This window comes from Lolium perenne, chromosome 2, assembly GCF_019359855.2.
Source record: "Lolium perenne isolate Kyuss_39 chromosome 2, Kyuss_2.0, whole genome shotgun sequence".
Lineage (NCBI taxonomy): Eukaryota > Viridiplantae > Streptophyta > Magnoliopsida > Poales > Poaceae > Lolium > Lolium perenne.
In genome coordinates this window covers 314,362,603-314,385,449 of record NC_067245.2, presented here as the reverse complement: position 1 = coordinate 314,385,449, position 22,847 = coordinate 314,362,603, and the positions used below count along the sequence as shown (strand labels likewise).

The following is a 22,847-nucleotide window of genomic DNA, read 5'->3' as shown; positions in this document are numbered from 1 at the left end:
TCTTTAGGACATAATATCTTCTTTCTTTTAAAATAAAAAAGACCGCAATGCGCAAACTTTGAAATGTTCGCTTTGCTGAGTATTTTCTTTAGGACAAACTCTTTTCTGGTATAGCCCATCTTTTGCCGAGACTCCGATAAAGAGGATAAGGCAGTTTTGCCGAGCATTGCCGTGTCCAACGGCTGGAAAGAATCACATCAGTGTAGACATGAATCTATCATGGGTAATCTCATAAGAAAAAAAAATGATAGTTAGCCAAAGCCTATATATACTAGGAAGTCCATATACTACTACTAGCAAGCAAGTAGTTGACGGTAGCCCTAATAGTGTACTTTATACTAGTATACTTGCTAGATAGCTAGCTAGCCTAATGGATCCTTCGTTGGGCAACCTGGAAGTACGGTGGTGCGCGGTGACGGGCGGACGGGGATTCATGGCGAGGCACCTCGTGATGGCGCTGCTCAGTTCCGGAGGTTGGCGCGTGCGGATCACGGACGTCGGCCCCGACGCCACCCTGCAACCCTACGAGAATGATGGGCTCCTCGGTGCCGCCCTCCGGGACGGTCGCGCCACCTACATCTCCGCCGACGTCTCCAAACTAGACCAGCTCACAAAAGGTATAGTCATATTTGCTTCTCTAACCTAGGAAGAAGGCAATTATTGTCCTGTTCTAGGTAATCAGTCCAACAATCGGCACAACTCTTCAATTTGTTTGGATCTCGATACATGCAACTATAGGATTTGAGTTACTAATTAATTTGATGATTTTACTTCAGAGCCCAATCCTGATAGTTACTCACATAGATATATCTACTTACAAATAAAACGACAAGATCTTGATCGAAAGCCTGTATCAGCTGTAAGCTTCCCAAGCCTGTAACAGATACTTCTTGAACTCCATCACATGAAGAATTGTGCTCTGCAGCTTTTGAAGGGGTTGATACAGTTTTCCACACCGCTGCCCCCGATCCTACCAACAACGACTTCCAACTTCATTACAAGGTCAACGTCGAGGGTAAGTATTCTGAAATAATGTTTTACCTTGCTTTAGAGGTCTGCCAGTATCATAATTTGTTTTTCCTTGACCTCTTGAAGGGACAAAGAATGTTATCCAGGCTTGTCAGACATCCAAGGTTAAAGCTCTAATATACACTAGTACTAGTGGGGTTGTATTCGACGGAGTTGATGGCCTCTTTGGTGTAGATGAATCCACGCCATACCCAGATAAGGTTGCCCCGCATATAAAACGTCATTATTCTTTCTTCTTTTTGCGAATGAATTATTTAAACAATTACCTTACTCGGGCAGTTAATTTGTTCTAGTGCTGACAAAGTGGTTTCTCTAGTTTCACGATGCGTACACTGAAACGAAGGCAGAAGCGGAAAAGCTAGTGATGCGGGCCAATGTCCCAGATGAGCTTCTCACTTGTTGCATACGTCCTGGAAGCATTTTTGGTCCCGGTAGCAGGATAGTGCCAGCATTAGTTTCTTACGGAGGAATGATGGTGAGTATTTGTATATTGCACGTGATAATATGATAACAATTCCAGTGAAAACATAGTTTCAAGCTAAACTTGTACTTGCTCCAGTTGTTTTTGGCCTTAGAAAAAAAATCAGCCTTCTGCATCTTAGCTAATGCGAAGATTGGGTATTTAAGATCTCAATCTTCGTGATGTTATATTTTAATAATAAAGCACCAATTAATCTATAAAAAACTAGTACACCCTCGGCCTTTTGTTATAGTACGTGTGGGCAAGCCAATTAAAACTCTCCTTCGTTGCAGTTTAATATGCGCGCACATAGTTTAAGATAAATTTTAACCATTAATTTAGTTAGTAAAATATGTATTACGTGTCAACAAAAGCTATACTATTAGATTTATATTCAAAAAGTTTTTCAGTGGTAATATTTTTGTGACTTACAATTTATATTTTACTGATCAAAGCAATGGTCAAATTATTTTCTTAAATTAAGTACAAGGCTGTTAGACTACCCACAATGGGAGTATCATAGGTAGTATCATGCATTCCATGCATGCAAAATGCTGATGTGGCAGTGCAATTAAGGATGAGAGAGAGGGTACTAGTATCATAGATAGATACTGTATCATAGCACATACTACTAGAAAAATTAATGTCAAGTAAATCTTGTACATATATTTGCATTGAGATTCTACAAAACAATTAATATATAGAGACTATGATACTCGTATATGATACCATGCATTGTGGAGATAGTAATATGTAGTAGTATCATACGCATGATACTTCTATATGATACTATGCATTGTGACTAGTCTTATACTGGTCTGAAGAGAGTATGTAAAGTACTACAAAACGATTTTCTTAATAATTGCTTGCTCATGTTGCGGTACCTAAGAGTATCTTCAGTCGCGTCCCCCAAAGTATCTTCTAAGTCGCACCGGATCTAGCGACGTATCTGCTTCATGCCGTGTTTGGGACGCATCGCTCCCCAGCCACGGCCCCCCAAACGCACCCTTAAAACATTAAATTTTTTTTTTGTTTGTTTTTACATTTTCATTTCAATAGAGAGGACGAACATTACACAAACTAAACGCAGCTAGCCTCCCACTGTGACATCACGGCCGACTCCTTGCCGACGACAAAGTCGTCGAACTTGTCCGGTAACCTATGGATGCCTAGTGGGTCGCCATTGAGGACGACGATGAACTCGGACTCCCACTCTTCCTCTGAAGACAGACGACGTCGAAGGCGGCCGTGTAGGCATTGCTGCTCCAACACGACCGCGCCCACGGCCACGAGCTCGACCCCGACCTCTACCATCCATGGATTGGCCCTTGGCTCCTGAGATGTGGCGGCTAGGGTTGGGGAGAGAGACGCTAGGGTTTGTGTGAGGAACAATGCGCGAGCTCCCCTTTTTATATGCCGGAGGGAGACGACGGAGCGGTGGCGCGCATTAGCGCCGGCACGGAGATCTAGGCGCGACAAGATGTGTCGCTGCGTCTCAGTGGAAACTTCACCGTCGCAGCGCGCTAATAACTTCCGTCGCGAGGTAGGTGACGGTTGGTCGTCGTTCGTGTGTCAATGATGCGTCAGACCCACCACTCCCCGCCTCACTTCTCGCTCTGTCCGGCGCACCCGAAACGTCTCCTGTAGAACGGGGACGGGCTCGGGGTGCCGGACAATCTATTGGACCGCGCCAGACGGAAGGGGGCTTTGGGCGCGCGACTGGGCCCGAAAAAATATTCAATGCTCTCAAAAATCTTTGCGGGACGCTTTGAGAACGCAACTAGAGATGCTCTAATCAAGGACTTTGACACAGATGGAAGATGGCATAACACGGCAAATCTAATCGTTATTTCCTCATGAATTTGGATGCTCAGAATCACGTAGGTACTGAGCAGTAAGTACTACTATAATATAAGCTATGGAAATGAATTTTAGCTCATAAGTGTAGATGCGTCCACTGTTTAAACTTTTTTCAATATATTAAAAAATATATGAATAAATAATCAGTTATACATCGCAAACTCTATATCCACCCATAAAGTTTCATGGAAAAGTTACATTTTTTAATACTCGCTTAAAAAGTACAATTTTTTTACTTTTTTAGTGCTTCATAGTAGCTTCGCACGAGATTTGTTCTGATCTTTTTTTATACTGACCATAAATAATATTTTATTCTTTCAAAATTTTATGTGCGAACATAGCATGCCCGGATATACATCTATAGATTTATTTTTGGAATTTTTAACATTTTAATATATATTTAGAATGCATTTTTATAAAAGATACATTTAGAATGCATTTTTATAATAGATACATTTAGACCTATAAACCCAAACACCATGTCCCATAAATCGTGTTTTCTTCGAAGGTGCCACTCGAGGTACATAACTGAGTACCTCTTGAGTCAAGGTGGCGACGGGGCCGGGGATGGCTGGGGATGACTCCATCGTCTTCGCCCCGGTACCCGCCAATTCCCATCGCCGCCAAATCCCTCCAGACATCTAGGCTATGTTTTATGTCTCCCTAGCCCACGTGTCAGAGATTATCGGGTATCCATGAGTCCCTGCGGGGGTGGGGGGGGGGGGGGGGGGGGGCAATTGATCCCTGCACCCATCCCGCTAGACTATTGGGTATCCGCCAGCTAATCCCCACGGGTAGAATTTCCCCCCATCCCTGCTTCGTGGCGTGTAAATTCCAGAGGGTACCTGCCCCATGGGGAAAATTTCCACCTTGTAAGTACCAGAGGTCTACACAAAACCATTAAACATGCTCGTACTGTACTATCAGACTTACAGTAATTGCAACAAAAGCCCTAATATTTTTGCGATTTACAAACTCCACTAAAAAGTCTGCCAGATTTTTTACATGATCTACCGACTACACACGTAAAGTTAGACTCCATAGTCGCCAAAAAAATTAGAAGTAAAGTTAGACTCCCTAGTGGCAAAATAAGAAAAGTTGGACTCCCTCAACCAACAACTCTCGATTTCTGTAGCAGAAAGCCCCTCCCCGAACTCACGCCTGGGGACATGTCACGAGAATCATTGCAAATTTTAGAAATTACCTCGTAGTATGCATATTTTCTAAATTTATACATATCACAAATACTTAATGTAAACTTCATACATACATACCTGCATCCGTTACATCAACATGTAACATTTTCCTATATTTTTTAATTATAGAAATACTATTTTATGCTATAACAATGCCGAAACTTTTCTTTAGGGACCCGTCTCCCTTAACATGCACCATGCACCGTCCCAATGTGTCTGGTTTAGCAGTCGTTTTGTTCCAAAATTTCCCATCCCATATGTCAATATAATATTCGGCAACCGCCAATCAATTTGCCCCCTCCCCTTCTCCAACCAGAATGCTTTATTTGGTACCTTTTTCTGGCACACCTCGGCGCGAGCCAAAGTTATCGTGCGATGAATAGAACACCGCAAGAACCAAGCATAGGAGGGGTGTCAGACAGCTGCAGCAGCAACAACAATGGGGAAACAACAACATTACGAGGTCCAAGCATCATCATCGAGATTTTGCGATTTCGAGGAGGGACCTTGCTCTCGACGACTTTGGAGGCCAACGCTCAAGGTTGGAGAGGTCGTCGAGCTCAGGGATGATGTGGAGAAGGCTCAAATTATCTAACACCATGTCGAAAGGTTGGAAAGGAGGCACGCGGAAAACGAGTATATAGGTGGCTTTTGGATGCTATACCTTGTGGGTGGCGGGTTGGTGCGAAGAGACGATTCGTGGTCCTGCTGCACCTGGTTTCGGAGGAACCCTTCCTGGGGAGGCACGAGGGCGGTTGCGAGTTGAGCAACAACATTCGCTATGTGGGATAAAGATATAATAAAGGGGGAGAAGAACGCCATAGTGGAGGGGGCTTACAGGTATAGGAGCAAGTAAAAAATGGGTTTCGATCCCTATATTTGCAGCTGAAAGGCTTTTTATACAAAAAAATCTTACCCTCGTTAGAGGATCAATATTTTTGGTTGATAAGCACATGGCCCCATGTCCTACGATATAGGCCCACGCTCCACCTCTAAATCACCTTATCTCGTCGAAACATGGATGTATGCATCATTTGCCTTTGTCAGACATGTGCCGCAGAGTGACTTCCTTCATTGTGCTCCATTGACATAACCACCACATGTCACTCAGTGTTTCGATGTACGGTCCTTCTATGGTAGGAGGTGTCGGTGCACTATGCCATATCCATCCCCAACTAAAATCATGTAGTTGATGGGTGCAGTGAGTGAATTCAATGTAGGGACTTGACTATCACGCGAGGCCATTACCAAAAGTATTGACCGTGGGTGCTGCAAAGCAGGCAGCCGCACAGTGCTAGCGGTGGGCATAGTTGCTTCCTGTGGTGAGAGGAGGTGCTACCATTGGTGGGCGTCGGGGCTGCCAATGAAGCATGATAGTGCTACAATAGTGGGTTGCGATGCTTCCAAGGAAGGGATACGATGCTACTATAAGTGATGGCAATGCTGGAAGGAGGGGGCAATAGTGCTGCCAGCCGTATTTGATGTGCTACCAACATGGCATAGACGAGAGGTGTTGCTTCTACGAGTGGGAGTTGTGACTAGGGAACACCCAACCACAATATAGAACAGTGAGCCATCCAGGCTCATCTGATGCCCTTATATGACAAGTGTGGAGGCTCCAGCTTGATTCTGTTGTAGGCATAGCGTAAGTCAGGCCACAGTGAGAAGCTCCACAAGCTATCCATGACAAGTTGGGACAAATGTCCCTAAAAACCAGGATTATCCAATCAACCTAGGATTTAGGGATTGAGAATGATGATTGCTGCCGCCGAGGATGACAGTACATATGTACCACTGCCACATATGGATTCAACACCTTTGTCATGGTGATGGTTATTGGTGGAGGGAAACGAGAGCGTGAGATAAGTAGAGAGCAGAGTAAATGGGTGAGAATGATGCTCTATGCATGCTCCTAGATGGATTTTGCATATCTTGCCTACTTTCAAGCATGAAACTTTGGCCTCCCTTTGGCTCGCTTGTGTCTGGGTCGGATGAAATTTCTAAATCGTGGATTATGTGTGGGCGTGGCTAATAGGTGTCTTAAGCATCATTTCAACTAGGCCATATCAATCATATGAATTCTTAATCCCAAAAACTACACCCGAAGGTCATGTATGGGGTTCATGTCGGCTATTGTGTTACCCACCCAAAGTTTTGGAGCAGATATGGTCTCAAGTCACTCGATATATGTATTATCAGATAACTAATCCAATCTAATATAATTAAATATATAGATAATCATTTCATTGTGACTAGTTCCATGTAGATGACCTAGTTATTATTCTTGCAGATGATTATGGGTGATGGCAAGAATTGTGATGATTTTGTATATGTTGAGAATGTAGTGCATGGTCATGTCTGTGCTGAGAGAGCACTTTCGACCAAAGAGGGTGCAAAGATAAGTGGAGGAAAAGTATGTATTTATCATGAGCTGCTGCAAAATATGATTCATACTATTCCTTTTTTGACATGTTTAATTTTTAACAGGCATACTTTATAACAAATATGGAGCCGGTAAATATGTGGGACTTCCTATACATGATTTTAGAAGACCTTGGATACCACAGGTGATATTTCACTATTATATTGTATATATTTTTGTAGATTTTACTGTGTCATATTCCTAGTTGACATGTTTATATTCTTATCCAAAATATACATAATTATATCTCTCTTATTTGTGGGAACTTGTTAGTTCTACCTTCAGCCCTCCAAAATGTTGTCAATTTTATCTTATCAAATTTCTAGTTCCTCATTGTAATCATAAGTTTTTCACAACATCAACATAAATCAGAAGAAGGGGGTGGGGATTTTGCCATCCAACAAGAGCCCAAATATAAATATTATGTCAACACTTAACATATAAAAATTACTCTCATGATCTCCATGGTACGTTAGAGAGGGTTTTAGTTTCAATTCCTCTACAGCTATATTAAGAAATAGATTTCCTAACAGCATATCATGTTTTTTGCTACATTTTTTTTTTGCAAAGCACAGTACATGCCTCTCAGTGTCAGCAAAATTAGTCAATTTCTTTGTTGTTATCTATATTTACCGTGTACAAACATTATATTATTTTGATAGAAAGTTCTACATTAAGAATATAACATTTGGTCATGATAATAATCTAGTTATTATATCTAAAATAATAATGCAACTTGTGATATCTGAGCTGATTATGACATTTCTTTGCAGCCGGTTTAGATTAAGAATACCTTCGTATCTTCTAATGCCGATAACATGTCTCATTGACTGGAGCTACAAATATATATTATCTCGTTGTGGAATGCGTAAACCTAGTGTTCTAACATCCACAAGCATTAAGTATGCGACGCTGAATAGAACATTCAACTGCAACAGCGCCGCTGAACAACTTGGTTATAAACCAATAGTCTCACTCAAGGTTGTTTCTTCTCCTCATTTTTCTTTGATATTTTACGATTTGTTTTTAAAAATTTATAAGATTATGCTGACACGTTTTATAACCTTTATTGTCAGGACGGAGTAAAGATGACTACCAAATTCTATAAGGAGTTCAATGAATGATATACCCACACTTATATCAAAGACAAAGGGAACAAAATTCCACCAGAACTATCCTTTAGACATATATGTATAGTGCTAAGTGGTTAAATTGGATAATAATATATTTCTATTGTTTTATAATCATTACCATAAATTTCAGATGAAGCAAACATGTTATACCATGCATTATATTCCATCGTGTCCGGCCAATCCTGCCATCCTTGAAATGCTTTGTGACCAGAAGCTTGTAAGGCACTGGTAAATTGATATATAGTTTGTTTGTGTCCATAGAATGCTTGTCAAATGAATATACATGTTTGAACGTTTTGTGTATTTAAAGAGGTTGTTCAACATATAAAGGTTAAGCAGCTTCCATGTACCACTGTGTTCAATTTAGTGATTATTGCGAGAAGATAGAGAGGGTGATCGTGAGTCAACCTAGGTTTCCTTCCACTGCAGGTGGCTACTCGGGCTCCGGTGTCCACTTCTCCCTATCCTGGCAACAAGGATACTTTGTAGGCGCATCGGTGGAGATGGAAGGACCAATTCCTCTTTGCTTAGCCATCAGCGTCTAGTGTGGTCTCTCTACTCATGCAGCCGGAAGCGATACATCTTGTCCTCTTGTATATCAATGGGATAGTCATTGTTTTCCACACGGAGCAATCTCCTGGTACCACCATCATCAGATAATGGAAAAAATGTTCTTTATGTTTAAAAATTCGACACAAAATAAAAGAATGTAAAAGAAATAGGAAACTAAAAAAGAAACCACCTCTGGACTTTCTAATCACGCTTAACAATCTGAATACCTTATAAGCCTCCTTCGAAAACAAAAATTAAAAACCATCTAAGGTGCCACAGTTCAACTCTAAAGCACTCCAACGCTGAAAAGATATTACAAGTTTTGACGAATTTTACACAAGTAGCAGAATATTAACAACATCTCCAGATGTAAACTGGTTCAGACATTCCCAGCTCATCACCACCCTCTCTTTACTTTAGCTATGACCATCTTGATCAGGCACGGGGGTTGTGTTAGACATGTATAGTAGTCCGTATTTGTATATGTCATATCGTATGTGGTATAGACACTTGTATATGTATCTTGTATACCCATATATATATGAGATAGGCCTCTCCCTTGGTGAAGTGCCGGTTCCCAAATCATATTGTCGTACATGGTATCAGAGCGAGTCGGTGCCTAAACCCTAACCAGGTGCGCCGCCGCCCGATCCTCCGCTTCCGCCGCCGCCATGTCGAGCACGTCCTCGATGACCGGCCTCACCTCCGCCGGCCTCCTTCCGGCTTCCCTTGCTGCGCTCCTCAACAGGCCCCTTGATCACGCTGCCATGGCGGCGCCTGCGATCGGGACTGTGAGCGTCGGCTCCCTGTTCTCTCACCTGCCGTCGACCGCCTCAACGGCTCTTTCGTCCGCAGCCACGACAGCGCTGCAGATTGCGACTCTTCCGTCTCCCTCGTCCTCCGCCATGATGGAGCCGCAGAGTGCTGGCTCGGCGCCGGCCATGGTTGCCCCTGTGACGGCTACGCCATTGGCGGCGCCCTCATCTGCACCCACAACGGATGCATCTGGCCTCATCCCGCCGCCATACCACTTTGGCAACCACATCACCATCAAGCTCTCGCCGGATAATTATATTTTCTGGCGTGCGCAGGTCCTCCCCCTCCTTCGGAGTCATTATCTGATGGGATACGTCGATGGTTCTCTCCCGTGTCCTCCTGCGCTGGTGGATGGCGTGCACGGACCGGTGATCAACCCAGCTCATCGCGTTTGGACGGGGCAAGATCAAGCAAATCTCTCCTCGATCCAGGGCTCCCTCACATCGGGAGTTGCTGGTCTCGTCGTCTTCGCCAAGACCTCGCACGAGGCATGGAGCATCCTCGAGCGGACCTTCTCGGCGCAATCTCAGGCCCGCGCCAATGCTCTTCGCCGTCAACTTGGCGAGTGTGAGAAGCTTGATCTGAGCGTCACGGACTACTACAACAAGGTCCGGGAACTCGCTGACACGCTGGCCTCCATTGGCCAGCCTCTTCGTGACTCCGAATTCACCTCGTACGTCGTCAACGGTCTCGATGAAGAGTATGACGGTCTGGTGGAGGTGGTCAATGAGCGCGCAGCTACTTCGCCTATGCCCGCTCATGAGTTGTACCAGCGCTTGCTCAATACCGAGCAGCGTTTGGAGGCTCGCCCAGGACGCCGGGGTCACGGCGACTCCTCGGCCCTCGCCGCCAACAAAGGGGGTTTCCGTCCCACGCCGACCAATGGCTCCGGGAAATCCTACGCCCCCAAGCCACCTGCGCCTTCTGCACCGGATCACTCAGGCGGAGGCCGTCCCACACGCGTGTGCCAGCTCTGTGGGCGTGACGGTCATCTCGCCTCCAAGTGCCATCGCCGGTTTCAGTGCAGCTTTCTCGGCATCGGCAATGACGGCAAGGACACCCGCAACAATGCCCGTCAAGCTGCCATGGCCGATCGCCCCGCTCCTCAGGGTCAGCAGGGGCACACTCAGACCTATGTTGATCCTCACTGGTATATGGACACCGGTGCTACGGATCATCTGACGAGCGAGTTGGGCAAGCTCAATTCCCGTGATGTCTACCATGGTTCTGACAAGGTTCACACCGCCAATGGGGCAGGTATGCACATCTCTCATATTGGTCAAGCATCTCTCCTTACTAGACATGCCGATAGGAATCTCCACCCTCGTAATGTTCTTAGAGTTCCCTCTGTGACACGTAGTCTCCTTTCTGTTCCGAAACTCACCTATGATAATAATGTGTTTTGTGAATTTCACCCTTTTGATCTTTTTGTCAAGGATCGAGCCACGAGGGACATTCTTCTTAGTGGGCGTCTATGTCAAGGTCTCTATCGGTTGGAGTCGCCACGTGTATCTCAGGTCTTCAGTGGAGTTCGCACTTCGTCGTCACAGTGGCATGCACGCTTTGGTCATCCAGCCACACCTATTGTTCGCCATATTCTCCATCGCCATGAGCTTCCTAGTTTGTCTAGTAATAAAGATCCTGCAGTGTGTGATGCATGTCAGCAGGGCAAGAGTCATCAACTTTCTTTTTCATCATCTAGTCGAGAAGTTAAGAATCCTCTAGAAATTGTGTTTTCAGATGTGTGGGGTCCAGCTGATACTTCTGTTAGCGGTCATAAATATTATGTCAGTTTTATCGATGCTTATAGTCGCTTTACTTGGTTATATCTAATTAAGCGCAAATCTGATGTGTTCAATGTTTTCATTCAGTTTCAAACTCATGTTGAACGGCTTCTCAAGCACAAAATTATTCATGTTCAATCGGATTGGGGTGGCGAGTATCGCAATCTTAACACCTTCTTTCAAAAGCTTGGGATCTCTCACCGTTTAGCATGTCCTCATACACATCAGCAGAATGGCACTGTTGAACGTAAGCATCGTCATATTGTTGAAACTGGCCTCACTTTGCTAGCTCATGCATCTGTTCCTTTTCGGTTCTGGAGTGATGCCTTCTCCACCGCTTGTTTTCTCATTAATCGCACTCCCACTAGAGTTCTTGACATGAAGACACCCATTGAATTACTCTTGCATGAAGTTCCTGACTATACCTTTCTCAAGGTGTTTGGGTGTGCCTGTTGGCCTCACTTGCGCCCCTATAATAAACGTAAATTGGAATTTCGCTCTAAAAAGTGTGTTTTTCTTGGGTATAGCTCTCTTCATAAGGGCTACAAATGTCTTCATGTTCCTACAAATCGTGTTTATATCTCTAGGGATGTCGTGTTTGATGAAAACTTGTTTCCTTTTGCCAACCTACCGTCCTCCACCGTCGAGTCTTCTCCACCTCCTGCCACTCATGTTCCTGCTGACCAATTTGATGATGTTGCATACTCCCCTATGTTGTTGCCTAATCATGGTGCAGGGATCGGTCGTGGTGCACGGCTGGAATTGCTCGAGGACGTCGCGCCCCCATTGCTGTCTTCCTCTTCCTCGGCTATGGATATAGCTGCTCGTGGTGCTCCTCCGCATGGTCTTGATGACCGTGTCCATTCAGATACGGCTGTGCATGTTGATCAGCCGTCTTCAACGACAACAACGTCGTCGCCACAGCCTGTGCATGGCCATGAAGAGCGTGCCCATGCAGCGCCTTCTCCGCTCGTCGATCGGCCCCTGCATGGCCTCGACGCCCGTGCCCATGCATGGTCTGGCGTCCCTGACGTCGATCCGCCCGCGTCACCTGCGCGTGCATCGCCCGTGCGCGGGTCCCCCACGCCGCCCGCCTCGCCCGTGGTTTCTTCTCCGCCCGCCTCGCCCGTGGCTGATCCCTCTCCAGCGGACAGCCCCTCGCCTACTCCGCGAGACTCACCGATTGTTCCTCCTGTGGCGGTTGCTCCTGTGGCTCTACGACCACACACACGCAGTCGCAGTGGCATTGTTCGACCGCTTCACCGCACGGATGGTACAGTTGCCTGGTATGCTGCTTGCTCGGCTGTTGCCCTTTCTGATCCGTCTGTTGAACCTCGCAATTATCAAGCTGCCATGGCTGTCCCTCATTGGCGAGCAGCTATGGAACTGGAATATCAAGCATTGCTTCGTAATGAGACTTGGACTCTTGTTCCTCCACCGCCTCGGGTAAATGTCATTGACTCTAAATGGGTTTTCAAAGTGAAGAAACATGCTGATGGATCTATTGAGCGCTACAAAGCGCGTCTTGTTGCCCGTGGTTTTCGGCAGCGCTATGGCCTTGATTATGAAGATACCTTCAGTCCTGTGATCAAGCCTACCACCATCAGGTTACTTCTCTCTGTTGCAGTTACTCGAGGTTGGTCGATGCGTCAGTTAGATGTGCAGAATGCATTCCTTCATGGTGTCTTGGAGGAGGAGGTTTATATGCGTCAGCCCCCAGGCTTTGTTGATTCTGCTCGTCCAGATTATCTCTGTTGACTCACCAAAGCTCTCTATGGTCTGAAACAGGCTCCTCGTGCTTGGCATGCGCGTCTTGCTACTGCGCTCCGTGCTCATGGTTTTGTGCCTTCTACAGCTGATACGTCCTTATTTCTTCTTCAGAAGCCTGAGGTTACTATGTACTTCTTGGTTTATGTGGATGACATTATTCTTGTCAGTTCATCTTCTTCCGCTGCAGCTGCTCTTATTACATCCTTGGGTGCTGATTTTGCTGTCAAAGATCTTGGTCCGCTTCATTTCTTCCTTGGTTTGGAAGTCACTCCTCGTGACCGTGGTCTGGTTCTGACACAGAAGAAGTATTCTTTGGATCTTTTGCAGCGTGCTGGGATGTTGAAGTGTAAGACAGTTGCGACTCCTATGTCTTCCACAGACAAGATAACTGCTGTAGATGGTGCGCTCCTTTCTTCTGCTGATGCTACTGAATACAGAAGCATTGTTGGGGGTCTTCAGTACTTGACGCTTACTCGCCCAGATATCTCTTTTGCTGTCAATCGAGTTTGTCAGTATCTTCATGAGCCTCGTGACACTCATTGGTCTGCTGTTAAGCGCATTTTGCGCTACGTGCGTCTTACAGTGTCCCATGGTCTACATATCCGGCCGAGTTCCTCTGTTGTGCTCTCGGCTTATTCTGATGCTGATTGGGCAGGCAATCCTGATGACAGGCGATCCACGGGGGGTTATGCAGTATTCTTTGGCTCTACCTTGATTGCCTGGAGTGCTCGCAAACAGGCGACAATTTCTCGAAGTAGTACTGAAGCAGAATACAAGGCTGTTGGTAATGCTACTGCTGAGCTCATTTGGGTACAGTCGCTGATTAAGGAGTTGGGCATTCCCCAACCCAGACCTCCTATTCTTTGGTGTGATAACATCGGTGCTACATACCTCTCTGCGAATCCGGTATTTCATGCCCGTACAAAGCACATCGAAGTTGATTTTCACTTTGTGAGGGAACGTGTTGCAAAACGGCTACTACAAATCAAGTTCATCTCCTCTAAGGATCAACTTGCTGATATCTTCACGAAGCCATTACCTCTACCACAGTTTGAGGCTTGCAGGCGCAATCTTACCCTTCTTGATTCTCTACGAAGTGGCTAAGATTGAGGGAGGGTGTTAGACATGTATAGTAGTCCGTATTTGTATATGTCATATCGTATGGGGTATAGACACTTCACTACAACACGACTAGGCGTAAAGCAACTGATAGCTTGCAACGATGGCAAGATGTGTATCTACTGGCAATTCTCCCCACGTCCCCACTCTAATACTTTTTTTTCCTCTTGGGATCTACCATGTCCTTTAACTCGTCCCCACATCCCCGGCCTATCCATCTCAACTCCCGATTCCATTCTCCAAGTCCACCATAACCCTAGCCGCAATGCACCACGAACGAGATCGTTTCAACAAATCAGGCCGTCGAACAGCCATCGATCTCCCATCCTCTCCGGCTACCCCATGCCTCGACCCTCCTCACGGTCTGTTGGTGTCGCTGCTCGACGACCATACTAGGCGGCGGCCACGCGCTGGAGGCGGCGGCGGGGGAGGGATGGGACAAGGAGAAGCGGCCGGGCAGCGAAGCAGAGCACCGGGGAAAGGCGGACCAAGGGAAATCCAGGTACGAGTTGTGTTTTCCCCTTTTAGGTTGATGTCTCCAAGTTCATCTTCTGCAACCGCGCGGCAGATACAGGCGAAATTTGTCCTGCACGCCAAGCTGTTCAGCCATCAGGCTGCTCTTAGCCTCTCTCACCAGTCTGGTAGATCGCATGTAAGTAACGCCCTCTCCCTGTCTCATTTTTCCGGTCAGATCGGATGCTAGTTTTGATCTGAAAAGATGAAATAATGTGTAACATATCGCAACCACGAACGATTTATCTTGTGACCGCTGGTTGTTACTTGGAGCAATTGTCTTTCAGTGTTGGATAGTGTTTTTCGCTGCAGTTCTAGTATTTTAGTTGGATTTAATAACAGAATATTACTTGTTTTCATTGGTAGCAGATTAATCTTGAAGCCCACTGTTAACAAGGCTCTTCTCCGTGCCCCATCACAATAATATCTCGCACTTTGAAACTGAAAACAACAATACAGTAAGTGTTGTCCATTGGTTAGTTCTGTGGCAACAACTTCTTACCTTTGTACTGGTGATTGTACTCTTTATTCTTCACGGGTTAACATACTCTACTTTGTATTCAGCTACCTGCAGTGGTAACTAAGGTCATATGTTTTCTAATTCGCTGATCAGCCCATCTGCAGAAGTAAAGGGGAGCTTTCCTAATCTCTGTTTTTATTTTGCTGATTTACAATATAACATCAGCACATCATGGTGCGTGCAACTGGTACTTCGCACTTACAAAGGGCAACTTAGTTATTGAGGTTCATCTATAACTATTTTTAGCCAGATCGAAGCACGTGTAAGATTTCAGGTCAGGCTTTTGTGCTGTAAATCTGTGATTAATTAATCCTACTGCCAGACTGGCATGTGATGGAGGCTAGATAGTTGAGACTTGAGAGGCACTGACATGATTGGGCTAAATCTGGATGCATGCCGAACTGGTTTATGCAAATGTTTAAGGCACAATGGATCTGATTTAAGCAGTCAGACTGTTGTAGCTAGATTAAGCTTAACTGATCATAGCCGAACTCAAAAGGAAGTGTATGTCGTGCGACCACCTAGAGATGGCTTAATTGTTTGGTTGATGGCGTCCAGACCTGATCAATGTTGTAGATGTACTGTACATGTCGAGACAAGATACACATGAAAATAAAATGATTTACGAAAACATGGGTATTTTGAGGACCCAACGTTAGCATTTTATTGCAACATCCTTTTCGTGACGGAGAGACTATATGATATATTAAAACTATTTTTTATAGCATACTAAAACTACTTTATTATAAAAACGTGCGTTGCACTGTGCACGCTACCTAGTGATTACAGGTACATAAATTTTGTTATATCAATAATTTGCTCACGTTCATTCTTTTATTAGCCTCACTTGATGTGAACGATATTAATGTCTTTGACATTAATTTAATTCTGATTACCTTTTTTCTTAAAACTAATCTATTTTTATTCTACTTTTGTTTCCGGATGATGGGCATGAGCAAACCAATCCTTACCTTTTGTTTTTCTAACAGACATGCACTAAAGTATTCTTGAGGAGCCTATCAAACAGAGACAAGGACGTTGCTCTTCCTACAATTGTAAGCTGTGATCCAAAACATAAACTCGGTGCTGAAATAACAAACCAGGTATGGCTGTACATGTCAATGCCACACTTGTCAAAATTGAAGATTTTGTACCGAAACAAAAAAATTCACTGAAGGAACAAAAATTGCATGGCCTTCAACCTTTGTACATGACTATTTTACCGTCTCGCTACTTGCATCATCTGATGTTTCTTCCACTGTTGTGTTAACAATTTTGCCTTTTTCCTTGTAGATTCAAAAGATAAATGGATGATGATATGTGTGACAACAAGTTGAATGGAAGGAGAACAATGTTGTTGTTGTTGTTGGATAATCTACTCTGGATCTCTGCATCTTTAGTTATCTCGTAGGAGGGAATTCTTGTTGTTAACTTAATTTCTCGTGGATGACGTTCCTCTTGTAATGCTACTATTTTAATTCAATATATAATATGTTTTTATTATCTATAAATAGTGATATTGAGTTTCTTACTTCACGTATGACTTGAAAGCACAACATGGACCCAATTCAAATAATTTCGGAATTTCTTTATTATTATGGATGGCATATGTGAGCCACTGCTTTCAGATATTTAATGCAGATATTTAATGCAAATATTTAATTGATAAAATTAATATTATGCACATCATGAATTCAATCGGGTACTACAAGCACCAACGTATGTAAGTGTTGCGCACCCTTAGTTCTATATGTTGCTGCCTAGCAACTCCCACGTTACCAACAGACCTATATGTGTTGCATTGTACCCTTGCAACACCCAAAAATGCAACGCATCATTATCCGTTGGTAGAGGCGCTAGCAACGCCTACATTGGTATTTAGATACAGATATTTAGGTTGCAGTAGGAGGGGTCTTCTTGTAGTGCTTGTATATGTATCTTGTATACCCATATATATATGAGATAGGCCTCTCCCTTGGTGAAGTGCCGGTTCCCAAATCATATTGTCGTACAGGTTGGAAGGTTCGTTATCCGCAGAACCCTCCGAGGAAAAGCAGGCGATTGAAGCGAAAGTGTCTGCGTCTGATGATCTTGAACACCTGCTGACGAAGGGTTAACCTCACTAGTACAAACTCGCTACTTAGAGACTGCCAGGTGAGTTGGTTTTGTCCCAATTAATTGAAAGCCAACTCAGAAGTCAACCCTCAGACGGTCGGGCAGAATGGAACGAATCTATAACTTTTAGAGACCTTGATAAACTATGCTCTCCTGAATAAGAGGGGCACCGGAGACGGATAATACATGAGACCGTTTAGATTATATATCTTAGGCGGTTATTAAAATGAAGCGCCTCAAAGAATGTGGTGAATAGAGACGGACAATACAGGAGACCGTCTAACTTATCTTCCTTAGGCGGTGTTAAAGTAAACCGCATTGAAGAGTATCGCACAGATGGCCTCCATTAACAACCGCTTGGGGTCCAAATCTCAAAAATGTACGCCCGCCAGTTCGAGCGATAACGACACTACGGTAACCTCCGCCAGTTCATCCTCTTGGTTTTCTCCGGATTTCTCCAATCATTCTTTAATTACTCGTATGATTAAGTACAATGTTCTTATACATTTTGTTCAATCTAGTTTATTGCCCACATTGCTTTGAGAATTTTTTCCTCTTCATTTTCCCCCATTTCGGATAGGGTTTCTCAATCTTTATCTAAGTCAACTTCTTCTTGTATTTCAGCGATGGAGGTTTGCGCATCTGCAATCAGCCACAGGAGAACTGCTTCCGTTCAAAGAGGAATGCAAAATCGTTCGGCATCGTCATGAACTCCGCACAGTTTGAGAACGTTGTGCTGAGTTATTTTTAGTCTCAATCAGCAAAATAATGGTTTATTCTAGATCAGTTAATATAAGTTAGTTTCACATATGTGTATCTCTGTTAAGAATTTTCTTAAGATCTGTTAAGTTAGTTTCGCATATGTGTATCTCTGTCAAGGAATTTCTTAATATTTCAGGAGTATACTGCTATCATTGTAAAAACATTTCAAATATAAGTTAGTTTCGATTTGTACCATCCATTCACCCTTGTCATCATCTTTATTCATCAAGAAATGGTAAAAATAAAATTTGTTAAGAAACAGCATAAGTAATTGAATTTGTTAAGAAATAACCCATAAGTAGTTTCAATATTTTAGACAAAATATTACAAGAGTTCCTGTAAAGCCAAGGCATATTTTGATACCAAATTTATTATCTCTGTTAGTGTAAAATAAGCCAGCGCTTCCCAATATCACATTTGCTGAACTAGGACAATTGACCCAATGTTTGTAAGATAACCCAGTTCATCAAATATTTTTTGTTCTCAGCTATTCCTTGCCACTTCAAGGCAAGAGTCAACTACTTTGACGATAAGTAGCTGCCTGCTGTGTTCTCATGACAAAGCTCTGAGTCTTTCCTTTTGAAAAGAGAAGAGGCTACATACATAAGAGGACCATTCTGGATTTCTACTGTAGATCACACAACAATGCTCTCCATGATGTTGTGACCTTCACATTAATCAATCAAGAAGCCAGAGCAGGAGAAGATGAAGATGAAAATGAGGAAGGATCTGATGAGAAAGATGTGCTGCAAGATGAGTTTCTGAACAGAGTTGAGCATGTGTTTAAAATGACAGCACATACATCCACCTATTGGTGACATCAAAGAATTCACATATATTTCATTGGTATGTACGCTTTCCCATCAAAATGTATATGCATATGTATATGTATATGTATTGACTGCCATTTGAAATCCTTTCGATGTTGTTAATTGCAATTTACAGGACTAACTTTGCCATATGTGAATCCCAACATCAGAGGTGGTTTTTATCTAAGAAAATATACTAGAGAGGTGTTTTATAGGAGTGTCTTCACATATATGCATCTCTTTACTATTCCAGACATGTCTGCCATCACTTTTGAGATGATGAAGGAAGTAAATAAGCAGAAATACAGAGATGAGGATTACTTTTACCATCTGTCTGAATTCCAGTACTATCTTACAGTGCTCCATGAATTTTTCAAGCTAAAAAATGCCTTCGTGAGTTATTATAGCTCAACCATTTTATGAGAGTAGTACTTGTGTGTTTACTAATGTATGTCTTTGAACTAATTCTTTATTACAGGTCATGCCATCAAGCTTTGAACATGGTTACAAGATCTCACGCCAAGGCAGAGCTCTATTTCTAACATATGGCATGGATGCACTATTCAGGGGGATTACATAATCCGTCAATAGATTTTAGCAATGGCTGGACCGAGTTTTGCGACATGAACCAACTTATAATTGCTTCAATGGTTGTTGCGAGGGTATAAGTGAGGGAAGAATGCATTGGTTTGTTTGTGGCGAAGATTCGCTTAATAGACTTGTGAAGAAAAATTAGTAAATATGTGCCACACTAGCTTTATTATTTTGCGGGGAGTGTGGCACACTAAATATGTAATTATGCTTTATATTGGGCACTATGAGACAACTATGTTGGTAATGTTGGGCACTACTATGGCCCATGTGACAACTATATATGTTTCTACTGTTGGGCACTACTATGGCCCATGTGACAACTATATATGTTTCTACTATTGGGCACTAGCTATATATAAAGTTAGATCAACTATATATATATGTGTGTTATATTATGTAAGAATCATCGACATTACAATTTAGACACTACTCCGATCTATATATATGTTATATTATGTTAGAATTATAAACTTTACAATCTATACACTACTCCGATCTATATATGAACATGCATTTAACGTTATAATTTGATATTCTAAGCAAACTTTAGAGTTTCTCCTTATGCGGAATGACTAGATAAATTGATGGTGTCAGGATTGTATTAGTTTAGCATTTCTTGATCAAAGATTTGTCTAGGACTTTTCACTGTATTCACGTAAATTAAAATACATCTTAACGTTGCTAATCTGAAGTTTTCAGATTTTATATAGTTTATTTCCTATTTATTCAATTAAATGAATAATTGGCTATTTAGTGGAATTAATTCAAAAATTATACTAAAGTCTTCATGAGAAAAATATTTTTTTATGGATGAAAAATTAAAGTTTAAGTACTTATATAAAACCAGTATCTCATATCATAAGTTCACATTAGAATTTTAAATAATTTGTAATGAAGTTTGGACCTACACAAGCTATTGTGATTTTAATTGTTTATAATATCTAAAAATGTCAGATAATTATGAATCTTGCCATATGTTCATTTTAGTATACCCATATGATGTGGTAAAAAATATTAGTAAATTCCCAAACACCTGCACTAATTTGCTTTGAAACAAGTGTGTCGAGTGGAAGATCATACATGCCTGGAGAAAATCCAAAGTTTATACCATGTGGTATACCATTTGTACTTTTTTGTGGCGGAGATCATCATTCTTCATTACTAATGATATATGCACTCCATTCAACTTTTTTATTTAAAACTTTACAAATTTAAGATTTCTTTCTATTTCGAAGTTTCCGAATAAATCCGTACTCGTCGAGTTTTTCTGTACTGATTTATCTGGGCTGCTCGGATTTATGTACCGAGGTCCGAATTGTATGCTTTTAGAGACGGGTTTTTATTTTCAGCCGTCTCCTATCGTACATCTTTCTACTAAATACGGAGACGGGGAACCTTTCCCCATTCTCCCGAGCCGACCGTCAAAAAAACCCCGCCGCTGCTCGTCGACCGACCCACCGCAGGTCCGACAACCGTGCCCCGTCTGCATCGACGACTCTGTGGTTCTCCGACCCGCTGCCTGTTCGACCGCCGCGCCCCATCCGCATCGACGACTCTGCAGCTGTGTGCCGCCGGCGCTCATCCGCTCCGCGCCGCAGCTCGTCCATGAGTGCATCTCCTCTCCGCCCGTCAGTTAACACGCGCTGCAGCTCTTCCTTGAGCGTGTCGTCGGTGCGTGTTCGGTCCACGCTGCCAGCTCCTCCTGGTCTGCGCTGCACCGAGGAGGAAAGCCGCCTCCACCACGTCCCCTCCCGTCGACGCCACCCTGGCGACTTCCACGACGTTCTGCCGACCCGAGGACTTCCTGTTCGTCGCTGTCGGCCCTACCTCGACCGCACGCCGTGGCCAGCCCTCACCTTGAACGCCCGCTGCCCGTAGAATCCCACCATCTCTCACCTGCCACGTCCCCCTCCCTACCTCACGGCGGTGCGCCTCCTCCGGCAGTGACAGCAAGAACGGCATGCCAGCCCCTCTATCCTGGCCGCGAGCTCGGATAGCTTCAGTACCTGCAACGTGGACATGCTGCCATTTTCTGTTTTTTTTTCTTGCCACAAAGCTTTGCCGTGTGCTGCCGTGATAACACTCGGCAAAGAACTGTAGTTTACCGTGTGCTCGTGCTCCCGTCGGCCGACACTCGGCGAAGAGGCAGCGACGTGGTAGCCCCTGGGCGTTCGTCCTTTGCCGTGTACCTGGATGGTACACACGGCAAAGTCTAACTCCTTTTCTTTGCCATGTACCTACGATATACACGCGGCAATTCTTCGCCGAGAAGATCTTTTCCGTGCCATCTTCGCCGTGCCGGTAGCTTCGCCGGGTATTTTTAGCCGTTCGCCGGATATTTTTGATACACGGTTGTTTCATGTAGTGCTCCCTCTGCAAGTAGAGGGATTCTCGGCCGAAAATACCAAGCACAACTTTTCATCTCAGTGTAGCGTGGAGACATTCAAAGAAGTGAAGTTCTCATAAGTTTTCTTCTGTCGGGCAGGAAATTAGTGCTTAGACCTAAGAGCATCTCAAGCCGCATTCCTCAAAGCGTCATTTCAAATGACGCCGGATTTATTGTTTGGGGACGTGTTTTCTTCGTGTCGCGTTTGGGGGACGTCGCTCTCTAGCTGCGTCACCCAAACAAAATTTCAAATTTTTAAAACTTAAGCTAATTTATTTAAACTTGCTATATATTACATAGATTCGAACGATATTCAATGAAATTTAAGTAAACCCTAATCTAATAGTACTTGCGGCGGCCAGAGGCATCGTAGTACTGGTGGAAGTTGTACATGTCGTCGATGACGACGTCCTGCTGGCCGCGCTCGTCGGGCTCGTTGACGGGCTCGTCCTTCACCGCACCGCTTGGCCCAGCCTCGCCGTCGTCGGTGAGGTCCACGAGCGGCTTCCCAAAGTCACGGATGGACATGACGATTGCCTCGTCGGGGTCGCTCCTCCATGCGTCCTTGTCGTTCAACGACGCCAAGCATGCTGCTCGCAAGCCAGGGCAGTCCTCGGGGTCGTCGCTGCTTGCGATGAGACGTTGTTGCCGCTCGTACTCCACCAATAGCGCTGCCTTCGCGGCTGCCTCGTCGTCTTGCTCCTACTTCACCTTCGGCTTCAGGATGAGGAGGGCACCGTCGGCGCGCCTGTGCTGCTGCCGCTGCGCCTCGGATTGACAGCGGCGTCGCGAACTCCGGCTCCTACTGCACCTCGCGCTTAGGCATGGTGTAGGACGCTGGAGATGCTCTAACTATCCTAAGAACAGAGAGCCTTGTGGATTGTTACGTTTCCCAGGACGTGTCACTCTTAGTCAAGCGCTCTCATGCACCATTCAAGATAGACATCGATAAGAAGAACTTGCAGTGCAGGGAATAACCTCTGTTACAAAAAAAAAGATATTGCGCG

The 22,847-nt window shown here is 44.1% G+C and overlaps 2 protein-coding genes and 1 long non-coding RNA gene across 4 annotated transcripts; all 3 read left to right on the top strand.

Annotated features, from left to right (window-relative positions):
- Window positions 1–325: 325 nt before the first annotated feature.
- On the top strand, window positions 326–8,231 carry LOC127330772 (3beta-hydroxysteroid-dehydrogenase/decarboxylase). Its single transcript, XM_051356870.2, has 8 exons — window positions 326–617; window positions 926–1,015; window positions 1,096–1,229; window positions 1,346–1,504; window positions 6,836–6,958; window positions 7,033–7,112; window positions 7,741–7,948; window positions 8,044–8,231. The coding sequence occupies exons 1-8, from the start codon at window positions 371–373 to the stop codon at window positions 8,089–8,091; spliced, it is 1,089 nt and encodes a 362-aa protein (XP_051212830.1). The 5' UTR covers window positions 326–370; the 3' UTR covers window positions 8,092–8,231.
- A 1,110-nt stretch (window positions 8,232–9,341) lies between these two features.
- On the top strand, window positions 9,342–14,126 carry LOC139835882 (uncharacterized). The gene is made up of 3 exons (XM_071825778.1): window positions 9,342–10,725; window positions 11,989–12,950; window positions 13,041–14,126. The coding sequence occupies exons 1-3, from the start codon at window positions 9,342–9,344 to the stop codon at window positions 14,124–14,126; spliced, it is 3,432 nt and encodes a 1,143-aa protein (XP_071681879.1).
- A 198-nt stretch (window positions 14,127–14,324) lies between these two features.
- LOC127336785 (uncharacterized) lies at window positions 14,325–16,636 on the top strand. 2 transcript variants are annotated; one of them, XR_007873538.2, is made up of 4 exons: window positions 14,325–14,793; window positions 15,024–15,112; window positions 15,219–16,277; window positions 16,468–16,636. It is a non-coding gene; the product is annotated as an uncharacterized lncRNA (long non-coding RNA). The 2 variants fall into 2 exon arrangements; XR_011751164.1 differs by lacking the exon at window positions 14,325–14,793 and having other exon boundaries at window positions 14,800–15,112.
- The last annotated feature ends 6,211 nt before the right edge of the window (window positions 16,637–22,847 follow it).